Consider the following 19,889-nt stretch of genomic DNA (forward strand, 5'->3'; position numbering starts at 1 on the left):
TTGAACATATGATGTTAGACTTTTTTAATCCATTCAGTAATAATTTTTAATATTTATCCCATTATCCTCAGTTTATTAAGAGTGTTTAAAGTACCTATAGTGAGCATTTTCAGATGTGTTTTTAGTAACCATTGTTATGAATATAGTGCTGTAGCAATATTGACTTACTAATTTGGTCAATCACTTTTATGGATGTACCAGTATTGAATCATCTTTGTGTTCTGGGGCAGAACCGGAATCATGTGAGGCAGTCCTCAAGGCCTCTAGCTGCAGATAAACTACTTAAACATCATCAGAAACTAAAGTGTTGTCAAAAGATCTAAGTTTGCAAAATACAAGCTGTGATTAACTATGTCTTCTTTGTTTATAATGCCTCTGAATCACACAGTTCCTTTGATAAGATCTGATGCATCTTCTTGTTGAATTTATTATTTACAGATGTGATAAACACTCAAATTCACCAGGTTGATTACAATTAATTCTACTTATTTTTAGGATTGCAAAATATGCTCATGAGTACTCCCCTCTGTCTTTTAGTCAAACATGTGAATTTATTTCCAGGCATGTCTTTCAGCTCTTCTGAAGCAACCTTGTGCAATGGCACTGTTTCTAGAAAGACTCTAAGGATTTGTTAACTGGAATGGATATGGGAGAGACAGTTTCTCAAACAAAGGAGGAGCTCTAAGGAGAAAAACCTATAAATGCTCCCATGGTGATGCAGGAGGGCTTGGTCCTTGTCTCACAGAGTCAAAGAATGAATCTCGTGGACAACCGAGAGTGAGCAAAATGCTAGAAGCTTATTAAGCAGAAATATAGAGAAAGCTCTCAGAAGTGAGAGGGATCCCCAGCAGGGTTGCCACTGAGGGCTTTTATGGTCTGTCTTTTATTGGAAACTGACCAGGGAACTTGGCAAATTTCTTATCAATATCAGGGTGGATATTTAGAACAAACATGGTGGACTTTTAACTATCATAATAAACAAGATGTTTCTGCAAATATCATGAGCATAAACAAGGTTTTCCATTCTCTCAGGTTAATATCTCCTCTATAACATTTCTCTACATCTGGGATTTTTGTGATGACTTAGTAGCCATTAAAAGGGGATACTCCCTAACATTTTGGAGCTAGGGAGCTAGGTTTATTTTTTTCTGTTTTTAAGGTCTTAATCTCTGTTTTCTTGGGATGGGTAGGAGCCTGACTCTGGGCCTTTCCCTTATCTTTCCCTGCCTAGCCCCATCTGCCCCAAAATCATTCCTACATCAATGGTGCCCATGCATTTCGGTCTTTAAGATTTTTCTACTGTAAGACCAGAGTATTGTGAGCACTGAGTCAGTCCTTTTTGGAAAGGGGCCATATCATCTGTTTTCACTACTTAAATTATTGTTATTCCATAGGTCTGAGATACAAGGATTTGGAGCCTGGGAAAAGCCTTCAATTTAGAAAAGTCTATAATGGGAATAATGAGCAGACTTTATTTCCAATCTATTTTCTTTAGTGCAGGGAGAAGGAGTTCTTCCCTCCTCTCAGGAAACAAATTACGATTTGAAGCCAAAGAACAAGTGAGTGTTAAAAGTATTCTTTTGCCTCTCCTTGTTCTGTCACTGTGCATTTCATTTAGGGGCCACTCTCAAATGTATGGTTTTGTCAATTTTAATAGTAAAACAGCCACCTGTTTTACCAGAAAAAATGGGTTAATTTGGGAATAGAGAGGAATTGTAGTTTGGGACACACAAACTGTGGCAAACCATAGGCAAGTCCAGAGATCAAAGGAGAGGAACATTACTGGGTAGAGAAAAGGAGGAGGCTGAAAGGGGCTGCTTTAAAGGAAAGCCCATTGGAGGAAAGTGAGAGTTCAGGGTGGTGATAGTTTTTCATTCGCTGAGTTGTGGTCTTTTCTTATTGGCTGAGCTTGTTGCTGGGCGAAGAGAAAGTCTTCCTTTCTCCTGCTGGTGTAGTAAAATATGCTTCTTCGTTTTGGGAATGCAACAGAGCAGAAAAGCTAGACATGAGAGTTCCTCCTTCTGGCTTCCAGACTCCATTTTTAAATGAGGTTTCCTTTCATATTTTAGACAGGGATGTGCTGGTAAATATTTAATGACTGGCTTTACGAGAAAAATAAGTGCCCCACACATATATATATGTGTGTTAATAAAATTCATGATACTGCTTGAAGGTTGATGAAAAAATGTCTATTAAATACTTCTTTATATAGTTTTAAAAATAAATTTTAAGCTAAAATGCTTCCTTGATTTTCAGGTTAGATATATAACTTCAAATGAGTTGCTATTTCTTGCAAAGTCTACTATCCATTTTTATAATTTTATTGCTAACAAGAGTGTCACAAAATCAAAATACAAATAATTGCTTGACTACTATCCACTTCATCACAGAAGTCACTCACACCACTGATCAATGAGCTTAGTGCTGACATAAATGTTGGATATTTTCTTTTATTTCTTTTTTAAAAATTTCACCAAATCAGAAAAATGTATGTCAGAATATTACTCAGATGTCAATGACATGAGCTTCCTGAGTCAGATAGTTTTTGAATACTGGAAGAATTTTTTTTCTTAATATTTAATTTATTTGTTCATGAGAGACACACAGAGAGAGGCAGAGACATAGGCAGAGGGAGAAGCAGGCGCCTCGAGGGGAGCCCAATGTGGGACTTGATCCCAGTACTCCAGGCCCTCGCCCTAAGCCAAAGGCAGATGCCAAACACTGAGCCACCCAGGCCCCCCCGGAAGAATATTTTTAAAATATTTTGAGCTATATATAGTATAATAGCTATGATACATCCCACTCTTAGGTTTAATCCATGCTGTCTCCAAGATGTTCTAGATAATCAACAAAATCTTGTAGTTGGATAGTCAACAAAACAGTAAGTAAAGTCCTGATTTATAGCATTCATTGATTCCCATGGTGTAAAAAATGCTACAAGGCTGATTTCTAGCTACTAGCTACTGGAATCAGAGTTGGAAAGAGATATGCAACAGCATGCCATTAAATGGCACTCTATCATTCAGATAGAATTGGTGAAAATAGCTTTAGAAGCAGAGATAATAGTAAATGTTGGCAAATAACTGGGAAGTGGTGAGTATTTTCACCCATTATAAATTTCTTTAATTGCAATTTTATGTAATTTAACTTTTTAATAATGGTGTCATTGGATAAACCAACCTGCAAATTTCCTGAAATGTAATGATTGGGCCTTATAAGCAGGTTTGCACTCACTGGAGCCAGCTCTGGCACAACCAGTGTTGTGGTGACAACTTATAGGGATTAGGACACCTCAATGCCTTTGATGATGCTCTTCTGTCTCCCTCACTGGATCTCACCCTTTTCTTTACAGGGCATTTAGTGGCTCCCTCATCCAGGCCTGGCTCAAATAGTCTTGTCCTTGGAGAACTTTTCTCACCCTCCCTGCCTCTAGTCGGAACAGGCTCTCAACTCAACTTGGTAGTTCTCAAACATTTATATATATATAATCTGCTATAGCAACAGCTTTCTTTAAGCTCTTATGATTTCCTGAAATTATCAGGTTCATTTATTCACTTTCCTATCCATAAAGCTCCCTAAAAGATTGTCTAGTCTGCCACAAATTTCTCAGGGCCAGGAGCAGTATCTAGCACATGGGCACGCTCAGTAAGCCTCAATTAATGAATGGATGGATGGCATTTTAAGTCCTTAAGTATATTGGCACTCCAAGGCTAACTCGTATACTTCCACAGTTTATTTTTCCTTAAAAGTAGCACTTGGTTCATTTTTATATTATTCTGTTCAGGACTTCTGCGTGAACTCTAGTAATTGCGATTGATTTCAAGTTTTCCTGTGCTACTTTTGTCAAATTTTAATTAGAGTAATACTAGCTCACAGAACTCCACAGAGGTTACTATATTTTTCAATCGGTATCCAAAACCTGGGATTTAAAAAAAAGTTTCCAACAGAAATAGAAGGCATCTGATCAAAAATGTATCATCAGAGAACTGTATTCAAAAGTCATTAGAAATAATCTACTCTGTTGACTGTGTTACACAATTGACAATTAGTCTTACTCATTTCATTTTGTTTTCCATTTCAGAATTTGCTTATTTTCCTTTAGATTTTATTTTACCCTGTGAAACATTAACATGGTTCACATTTCCCTCTTTTTTAAACAAAAGTAGCACTCGATACACAATTTTTCTTTCTTTCTTTCTTCACTTCACAATATATCATGGAGCTCTTTCTCTACCAGCACAAGAAGACTGTATTCCAACCAGATGAGAATTCATCCACCTGGTATGCAGCAAGCCAATAAAAACTGACATGAAGCTTTTGCAGTGAAGGAAGACAAGCTATTTATTGATTGGTGTAGTGCCACCCAGGAGAGCAGGGAGTTCACACTCAAAAGCTGTGAACTGCCTGATGGCTTACAAGCTGAGAGGTGTAAAGGGTGAAAATTCAGGGTAAGGGTGTCAGAGTCTTGGACCAATGTCTTGATTCATTAGGGATTAAGCCAGGTGAAATATTTCCTTTCTTGATCATCTTGTCCCTTATGGTGTCTTCCATTCTGGTTTTGGTGTGATCGTATTGAGGTGGTCATTCTGCTTCAGAATAAGAACAGAGGGGCCTGATCCTTGTGCTTTGGGGACCCGGAAGTGGGAAACATTCTCGGCAGATTGTGGTGGTGATGTCATATCTAGAATACAGGGACAGAGTTCTATATCCTGTGACTTTTATTTTTTTTAAGATTTTATTTATTGGGCAGCCCCGGTGGCTCAGCGGTTTAGCGCCACCTGCAGTCCAGGATGTGATCCTGGAGACCCGGGATCGAGTCCCACGTCGGGCTCCCTGCATGGAGCCTGCTTCTCTCTCTGCCTGTGTCTCTGCCTCTCTTTCGCTCTCTCTGAATAAATAAATAAATCTTAAAAAAAAAAAGATTTTATTTATTTATTCATGAGAGACAGAGAGAGAGAGAGATACCACAATATATTACCACATATATTAAATTGTTTTACACTCATCAGCAATGTGTTAGTGTGCCCATTTCTCCTCAGCATTGTCAACTGGGTGAGTCGTAGGATTTTTCACCTAATAGACAAAAATGGATATTCCTGTATAGTTTTAATTTGCCCTTTATTTTGATTATAAATGAACTTTTTTTTCCCATTTAAGGGCCATCTGCCTTGTGTTTCCTCTGTAAACTTTCTTTTCATCTAGTTAAATAAGAATAAACTGAATTTGGCTTCTTTAGGATGTTATGTCATTCTCTCCATCTTACTTATTCAAGTCTACTTTTGAGTCTTTTAGGAGTGTTTAAAGGTTTTTTTTTTTCAGTTAGGTTTCACATGCACATACACATTATTTTAATGTGCTTCACTTTGTTGCACTTCACAAATACTATGTCTTTTATAAATTGAAGAATTGTGGCAACCGGTTCTTTGTGGAGCAAGCCTATTGCACCATTTTTGTCTTTTTGTGTCTCTGTGTCACATTTTGGTAATTTTTGCAATATTTCAAACATTTTCTTTATCATTACTTTCTTTTTTTTTTTTTTTAAATTTTTTTTTTATTTATTGATGATAGTCACAGAGAGAGAGAGAGAGAGAGAGAGAGAGAGAGGCAGAGACACAGGCAGAGGGAGAAGCAGACTCCATGCACCAGGAGCCTGACGTGGGATTTGATCCTGGGTCTCCAGGATCGCGCCCTGGGCCAAAGGTAGGCGCCAAACCGCTGCGCCACCCAGGGATCCCTCTTTATCATTACTTTCATTTTGGTGATCTGTGACCAGGGATTACAATTCGCTGGAAGCTCAGGTGATGCTTAGATTTTTTTTTTTTTTAGAAATAAGGTATTTTTTAATTAAGGTACATTCATGGGGTTTTTTAGACATAACGCCACGTACTAAAAAATAAGTGTTTCTCTTAAATTTTCTGTATTTTCCTTCCTCTTCGTTCAACCACCTCAGCATTCTAATTTGGAGACAAAAGCAAGAGTACTTTCTTTTTTCCTTCGTACTCAATACTCTTTTTAGGAATATCGGGCATAGCTTCAGAATCTGCATGAGTACTTCTGTTTCACCTATTTACTTAATGCTTTTGAATGGATTCAATGCCTCGGATTCCTGTGTCTTCAACTGTGATTTTCATCTCTCTTTGAATGAAACACAAGGATTAAGAGCAAAGACATCAGTATTGTTGCTACAAAAAAGGAGGGGCAAAAATTAAGGGCAGAATGCATTAATTTTCTGTTATGCTAGCACATGGTAGGTGGAACTTTCCGTGGGCAGAGTTAGTTGTGGCTTTGATTTGTCAGACAGTCTCTTGCAAGTGACAGAAGTCAAACCGAAATAGTATTTTTAAAAGATGGGCCAAAAGTGGGGGCGAAATTTAGTGCTCAGTAGACTGGGCACTTAAGCTCAAAAGTTAAGGGCCTTTGGAACAAGCACAGTGGCTGAGATTGGGTTTAAATGCTGCTCCCTCTCTTCCCCACCCCGAACGTCCAAAAATCATTTTTCTTGTTCCCTTTCATTTCACTTTTCAATATTTTTAAAGGGTCAAGAGACCCTTCTTCAGCAGCTCCAAAGTCTTATTCACATCCTCATAAAAGAAAGAAAACGTGTACTCAAGGGGCAGAGCTAAAAATCTCTGAAACTTCTTTCATTGGCTCAGCTCAGGCTCTTTTCCCACCTTTTGGGGGGCGGGGGGCAGGGAGGCGGATAATGTGTCCCAGGAGAGCAATTCTACTGACTGCAAGGCTGAGGCACTAGAGGAATGGGCACTTCTGTTTTGGCACCCATTGTCCCAACATTTTTCAAGTCACAGTGTTCTGCTCCACCCGAAATCCATTTAGTGGGCACCTAGAGCTTTTTTAAAAATTATTATTATTATTATTATTTATTTTTTTTTTTTTTAATGAGAAAGGTTAGAACAATTAAAATCTAATGACAAAGTTTCAGGTAAAACCCCTTCTCACAGAGTAATTTATGGGAAAGTTATCAAGAAAACATTTTATTAGGGGCACCTGGGTGACTAAGTCGGTTAAGCGTTTGCCTTTAGCTCAGGTTATGATCTCAGGGTCCTGGGATGGAGCTCAGGGGGGAGTTTGCTTCTCCCTCTGCCTGCTGCTTCCCCTACTTGTGTGCTCTCTCTCTCTCTCTCTCTCTGTCAAATAAGTAAAATCAAAAAAAGAAAGAAAGAGAGAGAGAAGAAAGAAAGAAAGAAGAAAGGAAAGAAAGAAAGAAAAAGAAAGAAAGAAAGAAAGAAAGAAAGAAAGAGAAAAGAAAAGAAAGAAAGGAAAGAAAAGAAAGAAAAGAAAAGAAAATTATTTGAATACCCCAGGCTATTAATGAGAACCTCTTCCATAAATCCTTGAAAGTCATCAGTCTTGGAAGGCATCCTGTGTTCCCGTCTTTGATTCTCCAAGAGGTTTTCGTGAGTCTCCAGCGAAGGCAATTAGAAAGAAATACGAAGACCACAAATAGTGACGTTACAAGAGGAGTTTTATTTGTTGGGTGAGATCCTAGAGCAACTTTGCCCTAAAGTTCAGCCGTGGCCGTGGGTCCCTCTGGGGACACGGGCAGTTGCCAGAGGCAGTGCTGCTTCTGCTGTCCTGGGGTCATTATTGGGCAATCTCACTGGAAGCGAAGGCTTTCTTCAGACCTCGAAATTCTTTCAAGTGGGTGGTTTCCTCCTGTGTGCTGACCACCAAGGACACCAGCTGGAAATGAACACTAATATACACTCTATAATTTTATTTTGAAATGTCATATAAATGAATCATGCCATATGTAAACTTTTAAGATTGGTTTTATTTTCATTCTGCATAATTCTGCAGAGGTGAATCCAGGTGGTTGCATGTATCCATAGCTTTTCCTTTTTATTACTCAGTAGTATTCCATGGTAGGGATAATTAACAGCTAGTTTAACATTCATCTTCTGAAGGGCATTTTAGTTTTTTCCAAGTTTGACTCTTATAGAATAAACAAAACAAAAATAAACAAACAAAACCCTGCTGCGAACATAGAGGTCTTGGTAGTGTAAACCTTAGATGTCATTTCACTGGGATGATTGCTCAGTAGAAGGAGTATGGGATTATATGGTAAACTTATTTTTTTGCTTTTTAAGAAACTGCCAACAAATACTCTAAAGTGACTATACCATTTTACTTCCTCATCAGCAATGTATGAGACACGGAATTTCCCCACATTTATGCCTGCTTTCAATGTTGTCACTATTTTTTATTTTAGTGGCCTAATAGGTATATATTGATATCTCGTCATAGTCTTAATTTGCATTTCCCTAATGGTTATTAATGTTAATGTTTATTACTTTCCATGAATGTCTCTTTGTGACTTTTGCCCCTTTTTTAATGGGATAGTTTGGTGTGTTTGTTTACTATTGAGCTTTGAAAAGTATATTTTCTAAATACAATTTTTTGTTATATTTATAGTTTGCAAATATTTTCTGTATGTCTATAGCTTGTCTTTTTAATTTTTTTATGAGACTTTTGCAAAACAGGTGGTTTTTACTTTTGGTTAGATTTACCAATTTTTTTCTCTCGTGGATAGTTTTGTTTAGTGTGTAAGAACTTTTTTTTTTTTTGTAAGAACTTTTTGCATAGCTCTGGATCCCAAAGATTTTTCTCTTTCTTTCTAAAATGTTTGTGGTTTTACATTTTACATTTTCCATCAGGACAGCCCGGGTGGCTCAGTGGATTAGTGCCTGCCTTCAGCCCAGGGTGTGATCCTGGAGACCTGGGATCGAGTCCCACATCGGGCTCCCTAGATGGAGCCTGCTTCTCCCTCTGCCTCTCTCTCTCTCTCTCTCTCTCTGTGTCTCTCATGAATAAATAAATAAAATCCTTAATAAATAAATGAAGCTACCATCAGTTTTGAGAACATTTTTGTAAAAGGTGTGAGGCTTAGGTTGAGTTTCCTATTTTTGCCTATTGGTCTAGCATCATTTGTTGAAAAGATTATTCTTCCTCCCTCAAATTTCTTTTTCACCAGTGTCAAAAATTAGTTGGTCCTACCTGTGTAGGACTATTTGTGAGTTCTCCGTTTTGGTCCATTGATCTATTTATCTATCCCTTTCCTATTACTACACAGTCTTGAACACCGTGTTATAGAGTAAGTCTTGAAACTGGGGAGAGTGGTTTCTCCCACCTTATTCTTTCTTTTTAAAATTGTTTGATATTCTAGTTCCTTTACATTTCATTTCTTAGTTTTAGGAGTTTTGTTTTGTTTTTTTGTAGAGTCCCTGTGATTTTTCTCATGGATAATCCCATCATCTTCAAATAGAAGGAGTTCAAATCCATATGTCTTTCATTTCTTTTTGTTTTATTGTAATATGAAAGACTTCAGAAGTTGAATGTAATGGGGATAATGAATATCTTGGCCTTGTTCCTGATCTTATGGGGAAGCATTGACTCTTTTCATTAGTATGATGTTATCTGTAGGATATTTATAGATATCCTTTATCAGATGCAAGAAGTTCTCTTCTATTCCTACTGTTAATAGTTTTTAATTAGGAAAAGATAGTTAATTTTGTCATTTTCTCAGCATTCATTACTATGATCATAGTATTCTTCTTTATACTGTTAATATGGTAGACCACATTGATGGATTTTGAATATAGAACCTGTCTTGCATTCCTTGATCTTTATACATTGTTGGACTTGATTTGCTATTGTTTCTTTTCTATGTTCATAAGGGTTATTGGTCTGGAGTTTTATTTTGTACTGTTTTTATCTGAATTTAGTATTGGGCTGATTTTGGAATCATAAATTGAGTTGGTAAGTATTTTTTCTTTCACTTTCTGGAAGAGATTGTGTAAAATCAGTACTATTTCTTCTTTAAACATTTGATAGAATTCTTTAGTGAAACCATCTGGGTCTACAGCTTTTATTTGGTGAATGTTTTTAGTTACTATTTTCATTTCTTTAAAAGTTATAAGAATATTGCATTTTTCTAATTTATCTCAAATGAATTCTTTTAGTTGGTTGCTTGCAGTATTTCCTTATTATCATTTTAATGGTCTGTTATATCCCATTTTATTTCTGAGATTGGTAGTTTTTCTCTTTTATTATTAGTCTTCATAGAGATTCTCAATTGTATTGATTTTTTAAAAATAAGAAATATCTTATTTCCATGGTTTTTCTATTGTTTTTCTGTTTTTAATTTCATTGAGTTCTCATATCTTTTTACTGATTTGAGAGAGAGAGAGAGAGAGAGTGCACAAGCAGGAGGGGCAGAGGGAGAGGGAGAGACAAACTCAAGCAGACTGGGTGCCGACTGTGGAGGCTGACACAGGGCTGAATCTCATGACTCTGAGATCACAACCTGACTCAAAACCAGGGGTTAGATACTTAACTGATTGTGCCACCCAGTTGCCTCAATTTATTTTCTTATCTTTCTTTCTTCTTGCATTGAACTTATTTTGTTCTTCTATATCTTAATGTGGAAGTTTATAGTAATGATTTGAGAACTTTCTCCTTTTTTGAGATGAGTATTTACTGCTGCATTCCACTCTCAGCATGACTTTAACTGCATCCTACAATGCTTTTTAACTCAATTTTTTTAGATAACTGTAGATTCACGTACAGTTGTAAGAAAATATTATAGATACCATGTAGTGTTTAACTTTGTTTCCCCAAAAGGTACATCTTGCAAAACTAAGTACAATATCACTACCAGGATGTTGACATTGTTATAATCAGTATAGAATAGTTCCATCACTGCAAGGATCCCTCTTATTTCCTTTTTTATAGCACAGACACTTCTCTGCCACCCACACTCCCTTTTGACTCTAGGGCCACTAATATAGTTTCTGTTTCTTTATGTCATCTCAAGAATGTTATGTAAGTTGAATTATGTAATAGGTAATCTTTTGGGGATTGTTTCTTAAAAAATAGACTTTATTTTTATTTTTTAAAATATTTTATTTATTCATAAGAGACAGAGAGAGAGAGAGAGAGAGAGAGAGAGAGGCAGAGACACAGGCAGAGGGAGAAGCAGGCTCCATGCAAGGAGCCCAACATGGGACTCAATCCTGGATCCCGGGACCACACTCTGAGCCAAAGGCAGATGCTCAATCACTGAGCCACCCAGGTGTCCCAACATTTATTTATTTATTTTTTAAGATTTTATTTATTTATCCCTGAGAGACAGAGAGAGAGGCAGAGACATAGACATAGGTAGAAGGAGAAGCAGGTTCCTCACAGAGAGCCTGATGTGGGCCTTGATCCTGGAACCCCGGGATTGCGCCCTGAGCCAAAGACAGACGCTCAACCGCTGAGCCACCCAGGCACCCCTGGAGTTTATTTTTAAAAGTAGTTTCAGGTTGACAGAAAAATTGAGCAGAAAGTGCATATACTTCATATGCCTCCTCTGTCTCTACATTAGTATGGTACATTTGTTACAATTAATGAACCACTATTGGTATATTGTTATTAACTAAAGTCCATAATTTACATTAGGGTTCACTCTGTGTTGTGCAGTTAGTTCTATGGGTTTTGGCAAATATATAATGTCAGATACTCACCGTATAGTATTATAGAGAATGGTTTCCTAAAAATTTGCTTTGTCCTAAAAATCATCTGTGCTCCATCTCCTCATCTCTCTTCCTCCTACCACCAAAGTCTGACAACCACTGATTTTTTTAACTGTTTTTATAGTTTTGTCTTTTTCAGGATGCTATTTGACTCATGCAGTATGTTGTCTTTTCAGGCTTGATTCTTTCATTTAGCAGTATGTTTTTAAGATTCCTACTGCCTTTTCATGGCTTGATATCTCATTTCTTTTTATCACTGAATAATACTTCCTTATATGGATGTACCATAGTTTACTCATCCAGTCATCTACTGAACTGAAATGTGAATAAAACTACTATAAATATTTCGGAGGTTTATATATATGTATCTCACAATTGCTGGATCAAATAGTAGGCTAATGTTTACTTTTGTAAGCAACTGTGTCTTTCAAAGTGTGTCATTTTTCACTACAACCAGCAATGAACAATAGTTTCTGTTACTGTAGCTCCTAGACAGCATTTGGTGGTGTCAGTGTTTTGGATTTTGGTCATTCCAGTAGGTGTGTAGTGATACCTCATTGTCAAGGTTTTAATTCGAAATTACTTAATGACATATGATATTGAACGCCTTTTCATGTGTTTATTTACCATCTGTATATCCTTTTCAGTGAAATGCCATTTATGCTTTTCATCCACTTTCTAAATGGATTATTGAGCAGTGTTTTACTGCTGAGTTTTGGGAGTTCTTTATATATCATAGATATTAGTCCTTTGTAAGATATGTGCTTTGTAGCTATTTTCTTTGAGTCTATAGCTTGTCTTTTCATCCTCTTAAAAGAGATTGTATTAGTTTGTTATGGCTGTCATAACAAATTATCACAAACTTGGTGGTTTAAAACCACAGAAATTCCTTCTTATATAGTTCAGATGGGAAGAAGTCAAAATCAAGTGTTAGTGCAACTGGTTCTTTCTGGATGCTCTGAGAGAGAATTTGTCCCATGCTTCCCTCCTGGTTTCTGGTAGCTTCCAAGAATCTTCAGTGTTTTTTGGTTTGTAGTCATATCATTTCCACCTCTGCTTTCATCTTTCACATGATCTTCCCTCCTCTGTGTCTTCTCTTTGGTCTCTTATAAGGACACTTGTTATTGGATTTAGGCCTTACCCAGGCCGCTTAAGATGATACAAGATCCTAAATTGCCCAGAAAGAACACAGATAGCAACCTAGAATCTAAACAGAATCTGAATGGCTAGGATTAAGGAGAATCAAAATAAAAGTATTAGAAATGAAATTATTTATATCACATAGAATTTAATTTCTCCATGATAACAAAGGGAGAGAAGATTCATTGGGGGAATTCCAAATGTTGCTGCCAGAATTTAAAGAGGAAACTGTCCGTGATCTAATAATATTATATTCCAGTGAGTGCAAGAGGTTTAGGTCTTACTTCCAGCATTGTGTTATTTGGGTGCCATTCTTATGTGATGGTCACTTATTATTGATAAGATACTGGTGAGTTTAGTTGGGCTGTGCAAGAAATATTTTTTAAGACGGGAAGATACTCAGACGTCAGTTTTATTTCTACTAGGTAGAAAGTTAAATGTGGTCTAGTTTTGATAAATTTCAGGATTTCAGAGGACTCATGGGGCAAGAGAAGAAACCTTAAGTGACAGATCAGCCTATCTCACTGCTCCGTTATGGATTCTAGCAGCAGAGCATGGGATTGGATTGACCCCATGGAATAGAGTCACAGTTGTTCCAGGGTCTCAAAGGGCCAGCCATACTCCTTGTTTGGTGCTAAGTTTGTCTTTTAGTTGCCTTATAAGAAGAAGAAAAATTCCATTCTTTAGCTAAATTTCATGGTGCTTCTCTGCATCTCTCTCCCTTATTCTCCAGTGATCTCTCAGTGATATGCCATGACTAAAAACAAGGCTATTTCATTTCACTGTAAAGAGTACTGTGATGGGGGAGCCAGGATTAAAGACCAAATGCATTTAATTGACCATGGTGCTGGAGGTAGGATTTTTGTTGGACCACTTGAATTAGGCAGACAAAAATGTGCTTGCAAGTAAAAGAAAAACATGGCTGAAATGGATTAAGTACAAAGGGAGGAAGCCATTAAAAATCTTCTGCTGTAGTAACCCTTAAAAGAGAAATAAGGGTCTGAGTTCTCAGAGAATGGAATCTCAGAAACACAGGCATTCCCTCTCTCTTTCAACAGCAGAAATTTCTGTTTTCTGATGTCACCTTCATTTTCTTAATTTTCTCTAAGAGCTAAAGACTCAGTCGTTGGCACTTCTGGATTAATTTTCTAAAGTCTTCAAATGGCCCTGGATCCCTACAAATGTGTCCCTTCAATCTCCAAGTCTGGGCTTCATCATCAAGTTTTGTTTGACCTAGTTCTTTGCAAGTATTATTTGTCTTTAGTCCCCCATGGTCCCCATTTTCCATGGTCCAATTCCAGTGGAATATTACATTTGACTGTTTGCTCTAGTTTTCTGACTTTGTAAATGAAAAACAGCAAATATTAACCAAAAAAGTCCTATTTATTTTACTTTTACAGTTTCTCATATGACACAGTTTGTGTGAACTGGAGTTAAGGACATCAACACCAAGGCTTTGAGTAGCTATAATTGAATATTACTGAAATACTGTTTTTTGAAACTTGGCCACGCTCCTTCTCTGAAAGTGTCAGTGGCTGTGAAGAGAATTGTTGGTTTCCAGTATCATTATTTACCACTTTAATTGTGAGGCATCACCCTACAGGTGTTAACTTGTACCTCATGTTATTTTCCTTCTTCTGGTATAGCAGAATCCTTTTAATATCCTTTTAAAAAAGATTTGTCTAGTACTCCAGAATAATATTAAATAATAGTAGGAAGAATAAATCCTCTAACAGTAACTAATAATGTTCCACTAAGAAACAAAAACTAGCCTACTAAACATACTGGCAAATAACTTTTAAGCATCTCCTGAGTTTAATGAAAGATTTCCTTTTTCCTTTAACTTCATAGAATTAAGTTTTATTTTATTCAACCTTCCAATAACCTTACATTCTTAGGTAGATCCCAATTTGTCATTATTTGGTAATTTTTTAAGGGCTGCCAGAGCTAGTTGTTTACATTTAACGGAAGATGTATTAATTAATTGACACATTGCAATATACTAGAACATGCTTTCTTTATTAGATTTTATCATATTTCTTCAAAACATGAGACTTTTTCAGAATCTGGAATCATTTCATTAGCTATTGACTTGTCTTTTCCTTAAATGTCTAAGAGGATACACACTTGGAAACCTAATTTTTGAGGTTGGTAGCTCATCAAAGGCCTCAAATTTTCACCACTTATCTTGGTTCTCACTTATAGGTTCAACTTAGCAATTTAGATTTTTTTCAGAAATTTTTACATATCATCGGTAGTTTTAAATAAGTAAACATGAAAATGTGTCCTAACACAATTCAGTTCTATAGGCTTGGACAAAAGTATTGTTAAAATAGGGGCACCTAGGTGGCTCAATTGAGTGTCCAACTCTTGGTTTTGGCTCTGGTCATGATCTCAGGGTGGTGAGATCAAGCCCCATGTTGGGCTTGGCACTGAGCATGGAGCCTGCTTGAGATTTCCTCTCTCTCAAATAAAAAATAAAAATAAAAATAATTTTTAACTTTGTGAATGTTTAAGGAATTTTTGCAGTTTGTTATAAATGTGCAGATTTTATGCTTTGCATTGTGTTTGGAGTTTTAATGATTTCACTTTTGTATAAGACTTGCATTTGGCTGCTTTCCTGTTTTTCAGTTGTTTCTGTGGGTTATTACTCATACGTAGTACTAAAGGATCAAGAAAATATTTGCTTCATTTTCAGTGGTTAAACCTTTTGAAGAAATCAGTTTCTAGTATTCTTGAATAATTGATAGAAAACTGTCTTATCACATTACTGACTCTAATATTGCTACTAGTATTTTACCATCAAAATAGTATTAGGGGGCACTTGAGTGGCTCAGTCTGTTGAGGGGCCCACTCTTGGTTTCTGCTCAGGTCATGATCTCAGGGTCCTGGAATTCAGCCCATCGCCAGGCTCTGCCATCAGCAGAGAGTCTGCCTCAGGATTGTTTTTGTCCTTCTGCTCCTCCCACCTACTCTCTAAAATAAATATATTTTTTTAATGGCATTGGGCGTTTCTGAGATACAACTAACCCACTAAGAAATATACCCCATACCCATTTTTACTGTTTTTCACATAAATAGTAGGTGTGAGATATTTGTGCCTTTTATCTTTTGGCTAATTAACAAGTCATGGTTACAGATTTCAGGAGATGGAAGAATCCTAGAACTCTTGGAAGGAGATCCTTCCTTATACAGGCACTTGAAAAAATATGCATGCTAATTTGCTACTTGGCTGACCTCCTGTAGGCATGCTCTACAAATCCAAGAGTTGAGTTTACAGATCTCCTTCCTTTGCTTCTAATCTGTTCATATAGTATAACTCTACCCTCATGAAAATGCAAACCCTAAAATAAGACTCTACATCTTTACTTTTTCATGGGGATTGTGCTGTCCCTACAGCCCTAAACGAAGTTTGCTCTTTTCCCAAGAAGAATGGCACTTCACCCCAGATGCTAGATGGCTGTGGTCTACTCCGAAGGCCTAAAAAGATTCCATCACGAGTTCTGTTGTAAAAAGTACTGCACATTACAGTGAATTACTTCAGAGGCCTCTGTCACCAGTAACTAGAGAATTTTCAGTCCTTTTGAAAGAGTTGTGGTCGATTAGATCCTTAAGTGTTGGGGTTGAATCCGTTATTGTTCTAAGTTTTTGGTAAACCTAAGTTTTTTTTCTCAGAAATTGTGAGTGGCTCAGAAAAGAGCCTGTGGTTCAGTGTGGGTTTGTTTCCCCTCCACTCCAGAGGCTGGGGTCACCCGCTAGGCTTTAGTGCTTGTGAGGTGTTACTTCCCCTTGGCCTTGTGGTGGCTCTCGGTCTTCTTGGGCAGCAGCACGGCCTGGATGTTGGGCAGGACGCCGCCCTGCGCGATGGTCACGCGGCCCAGCAGCTTGTTGAGCTCCTCGTCGTTGCGGATGGCCAGCTGCAGGTGGCGCGGGATGATGCGCGTCTTCTTGTTGTCGCGGGCCGCGTTGCCCGCCAGCTCCAGGATCTCGGCCGTCAGGTACTCCAGCACGGCCGCCAGGTACACCGGCGCGCCCGCCCCGACCCGCTCCGCGTAGTTGCCCTTGCGGAGCAGGCGGTGGACGCGGCCCACCGGGAACTGCAAGCCGGCTCTGGACGACCGTGACTTGGCCTTAGCACGTGCCTTACCGCCTTGCTTCCCGCGCCCAGACATCGCGAGGCTGATCTACCAGGGGAGACCACAGCCGCCAGAAGCGCTAAGGGGCCTATTTATAGGCTGACAGTAGATTGTGAGTTGCTATCTGATTGGCTGATGGCCATCTGGCCAATCAGAAAGCCTGGCCAGAATCACCTCATTTACATTCACGCCACCACCCGCCAGCCAATCAGATGGTGTCTGCTCCGTGCGTCACTGCAGCGCTGTGCCTATAAATACCGCTCTGCCAACGCTTGAGCGCCTTTCCGTTACTCGGCGCAGACGGGAGAGTGGAGCCGTTAGAGCTGGAACCAGGGAGCTGTAACGCTGGGGCTGGACACTTGTCATGCCGGAGCTGACTTCGAAGGGCACTACCATCTCCAAGAAAGGCTTCAAGAGAGCTGTAGCCAAAACCCAGAAGAAAGAGGGAAAGAAGCGCAGGAGATGCCGGAAAGAGAGCTATTCTATCTACATCTATAAGGTGCTGAAGCAGGTGCACCCCGACACGGGCATCTCGTCCAAGGCCATGGGCATCATGAACTCGTTCGTCAACGACATCTTCGAGCGCATCGCGGGCGAGGCGTCGCGCCTGGCGCATTACAACAAGCGCTCGACCATCACGTCCAGGGAGATCCAGACGGCCGTGCGCCTGCTGCTGCCCGGGGAGCTGGCCAAGCACGCCGTGTCCGAGGGCACCAAGGCCGTCACCAAGTACACCAGCTCCAAATAAGACGAGTCAAGTTACCAGACAAGCGTTATAACCCAAAGGTTCTTTTAAGAGCCACCCACATTTTCCAAAAGACTGTAGGCTCTTAGTTGTAATATATGTGCGTAGGTCTAATGACCTAGAAACTGTTGGTCCGACAAGCAAAGAGATTTCTTCTGATTGCAAGGTTTATTTTGCTCACACCATCTACTATGTTTGAGAAATAAGGTCTCAGTGCTTGCATGACTATCTTTTAGTTCTTAATACCTTACTGCTTTGTTTATGCATCTACAGCATTTTCAGTGGGACTTGAGATCTAGGTGAAGCAATTCAGAGAAGGGAGTTATTTGAACAAGTTCAAATGTGTCCTCCGGGAGGTCCTTCCAAGGGCTATGAAGGCCATGAGGCATATGGCTTGCCTTTCTCCAGAAAACCTTATTACTATATAAGTACTTTGTATCAGATGACAGCGAAAGGAGCCTAGAGCTGTGGAAAGACTTTACAGCCCTTAGGACAGTCTAGGGTGGGAGCATTAGTTGGAGCTGTTTTGCTTCCTCTTTACATTGGCTGTGGTGTGTGAAAAAAATTCCTGTAGGTCAGGCTAACTGCCCATAAGCTACTATTTGAGGCCCAAGGCCCAGATTTTCTTGGTCTGATTTCATCTAAACATTTATTCCAGTTTCTAATCTGTGCTATTTGTTGAGAACAGGTTCACAGAGTGTGTGGAGATCTTGCTGTGTCAACTATAATTCACACTAGAACCCAATAATCTGGCTAAAGCATCAATTGGCAAACAAGTAACAGTAACAGAATTAACTTTTTTTCATAATTTCTTACAGGTTATAATAGAGTTACTTGTTTCTTGTTTTGTGATTGGATCGTTAAAATTGAGTTTGTGCCCTGAATTACTGGACTCGAATACCGAGATGTTCCAAATTGTAGATACTGGTAATACAGTATTTATCAAAATAGGATGCCCAGTATGCAAGTCAGAAGACTGGGGGTACAAGACCTAATCTGTCATAATCATGTAGACTCTTCTGAGCCTACAAGCATTTTAAAAAATCAGTGAAAAAGGCGAAGGAAATTAACAAAAAAGAAGGGATCAAATTATTACTACTTCCCAGAAACCTGTAGTGAGCTGGAATCCTCAATTTGACTGTTAACTTTTATTTTTATTCTTCCCTTTTTAAAAAGACTTAATATATATACATCTTCTTTACAAAAAAATTAAAATAAAAGCAAACTTTAATACCATTTGATTGAATATGTATAGTAAAAATTCATGGGAAAAAAGGGTCACATGCTTCTATACATAGTGAGACAGCCCCTGCAGAACCTCTGGATGCCTTAGCTGGGAGTCCTTGAAGGAGCTAATAGATGGTACATCTGTGCCAAATTGTATAGGAAGGAGGCATCATCTTCAGTCAGGGGTCCCAGCTGCCCTGATAAAACCTCATGAAACAGCACAGGTCCCACATCTTTATCAACTTCTGGAGTTGAAAAGTATTGTTTTTCAGGCTGGTTCTTTCCCTTAGCAGCCTGTATTTAAGATTTATCCATTTTTGTTATGTGAATTGATATCTTGTTCTTTTTTATCACTAAGTAACTCTTTTGTATGGCTATACCACAGTTTGTCTATTCATTTACCTATTTCAAGGGATCTTGGTTGCTTCCACTTTTTATCCATTGTGAGTAAAGTTGTTGTAAGTATTTGTGTGCAGGTTTTGTTGACATAACTTTTCAAACAGTTGGGTAAATATCACCAAGAGCACAATTGCTGGGTTGTATGTGTCCCTTTATAAGGAACTGCTAAACTGTCTTCCAAAGTGGCCGTGTCATTTAGCATCCTCACTAGCAATGATTGAGAATTCTCCTTGTTCCATACCCTTGTCAGCATTTGGTAATGTCATGTTTTAGATTTTACCCATTCTGACAGGTGTCTAATAGCTTATTGTTTTAATTTGCATTTCCCTAATAACAGTTATGTTCAGGATCTTTTGATATACTTATGAGCCATCTGTATATCTTTTTGGTGAGATGTCTGTCCATATCTTTTGCCTATTCTTTTCTAAGATTTTATTTATTTATTCATGAGAGAGAGAGAGAGAGAGAGAGGCAGAGACATAGGCAGAGGGGAAGCAGGCTCCATGCAGGGAGAGACGCTCAACTGCTAAGCCACTCAGGTGTCCCTCTATTGCCTATTCTTTCATTGGGCTTATTTTCTTACAGTTGAGTTTCAAGCATTTCTTAAAATATATTCTAGATACAATCCTTTACACATACATGATTTGCAAATATTGCAATATGAAATGAAAGGCAGACTTTTCATTCTCTTACCAGTGTCTTTAGCAG

General features: G+C 38.4%; 2 protein-coding genes across 2 annotated transcripts; one reads left to right on the forward strand and one right to left on the reverse strand.

The window, feature by feature from the left end:
• Positions 1-11,130: 11,130 nt before the first annotated feature.
• Positions 11,131-16,857, reverse strand: LOC140626466 (histone H2A type 1-C). Its single transcript, XM_072814274.1, has one exon. It carries the CDS (start codon positions 16,844-16,846, stop codon positions 16,454-16,456), a length of 393 nt encoding a protein of 130 aa, XP_072670375.1. The 5' UTR covers positions 16,847-16,857; the 3' UTR covers positions 11,131-16,453.
• Positions 16,858-17,080: 223 nt separating this feature from the next.
• LOC140626468 (histone H2B type 1-A) lies at positions 17,081-17,685 on the forward strand. The gene has a single exon (XM_072814276.1). The coding sequence runs from the start codon at positions 17,175-17,177 to the stop codon at positions 17,556-17,558; it is 384 nt and encodes a 127-aa protein (XP_072670377.1). The 5' UTR covers positions 17,081-17,174; the 3' UTR covers positions 17,559-17,685.
• Positions 17,686-19,889: the final 2,204 nt, after the last annotated feature.

This window comes from Canis lupus, chromosome 37 (assembly GCF_048164855.1).
Source record: "Canis lupus baileyi chromosome 37, mCanLup2.hap1, whole genome shotgun sequence".
NCBI lineage: Eukaryota > Metazoa > Chordata > Mammalia > Carnivora > Canidae > Canis > Canis lupus.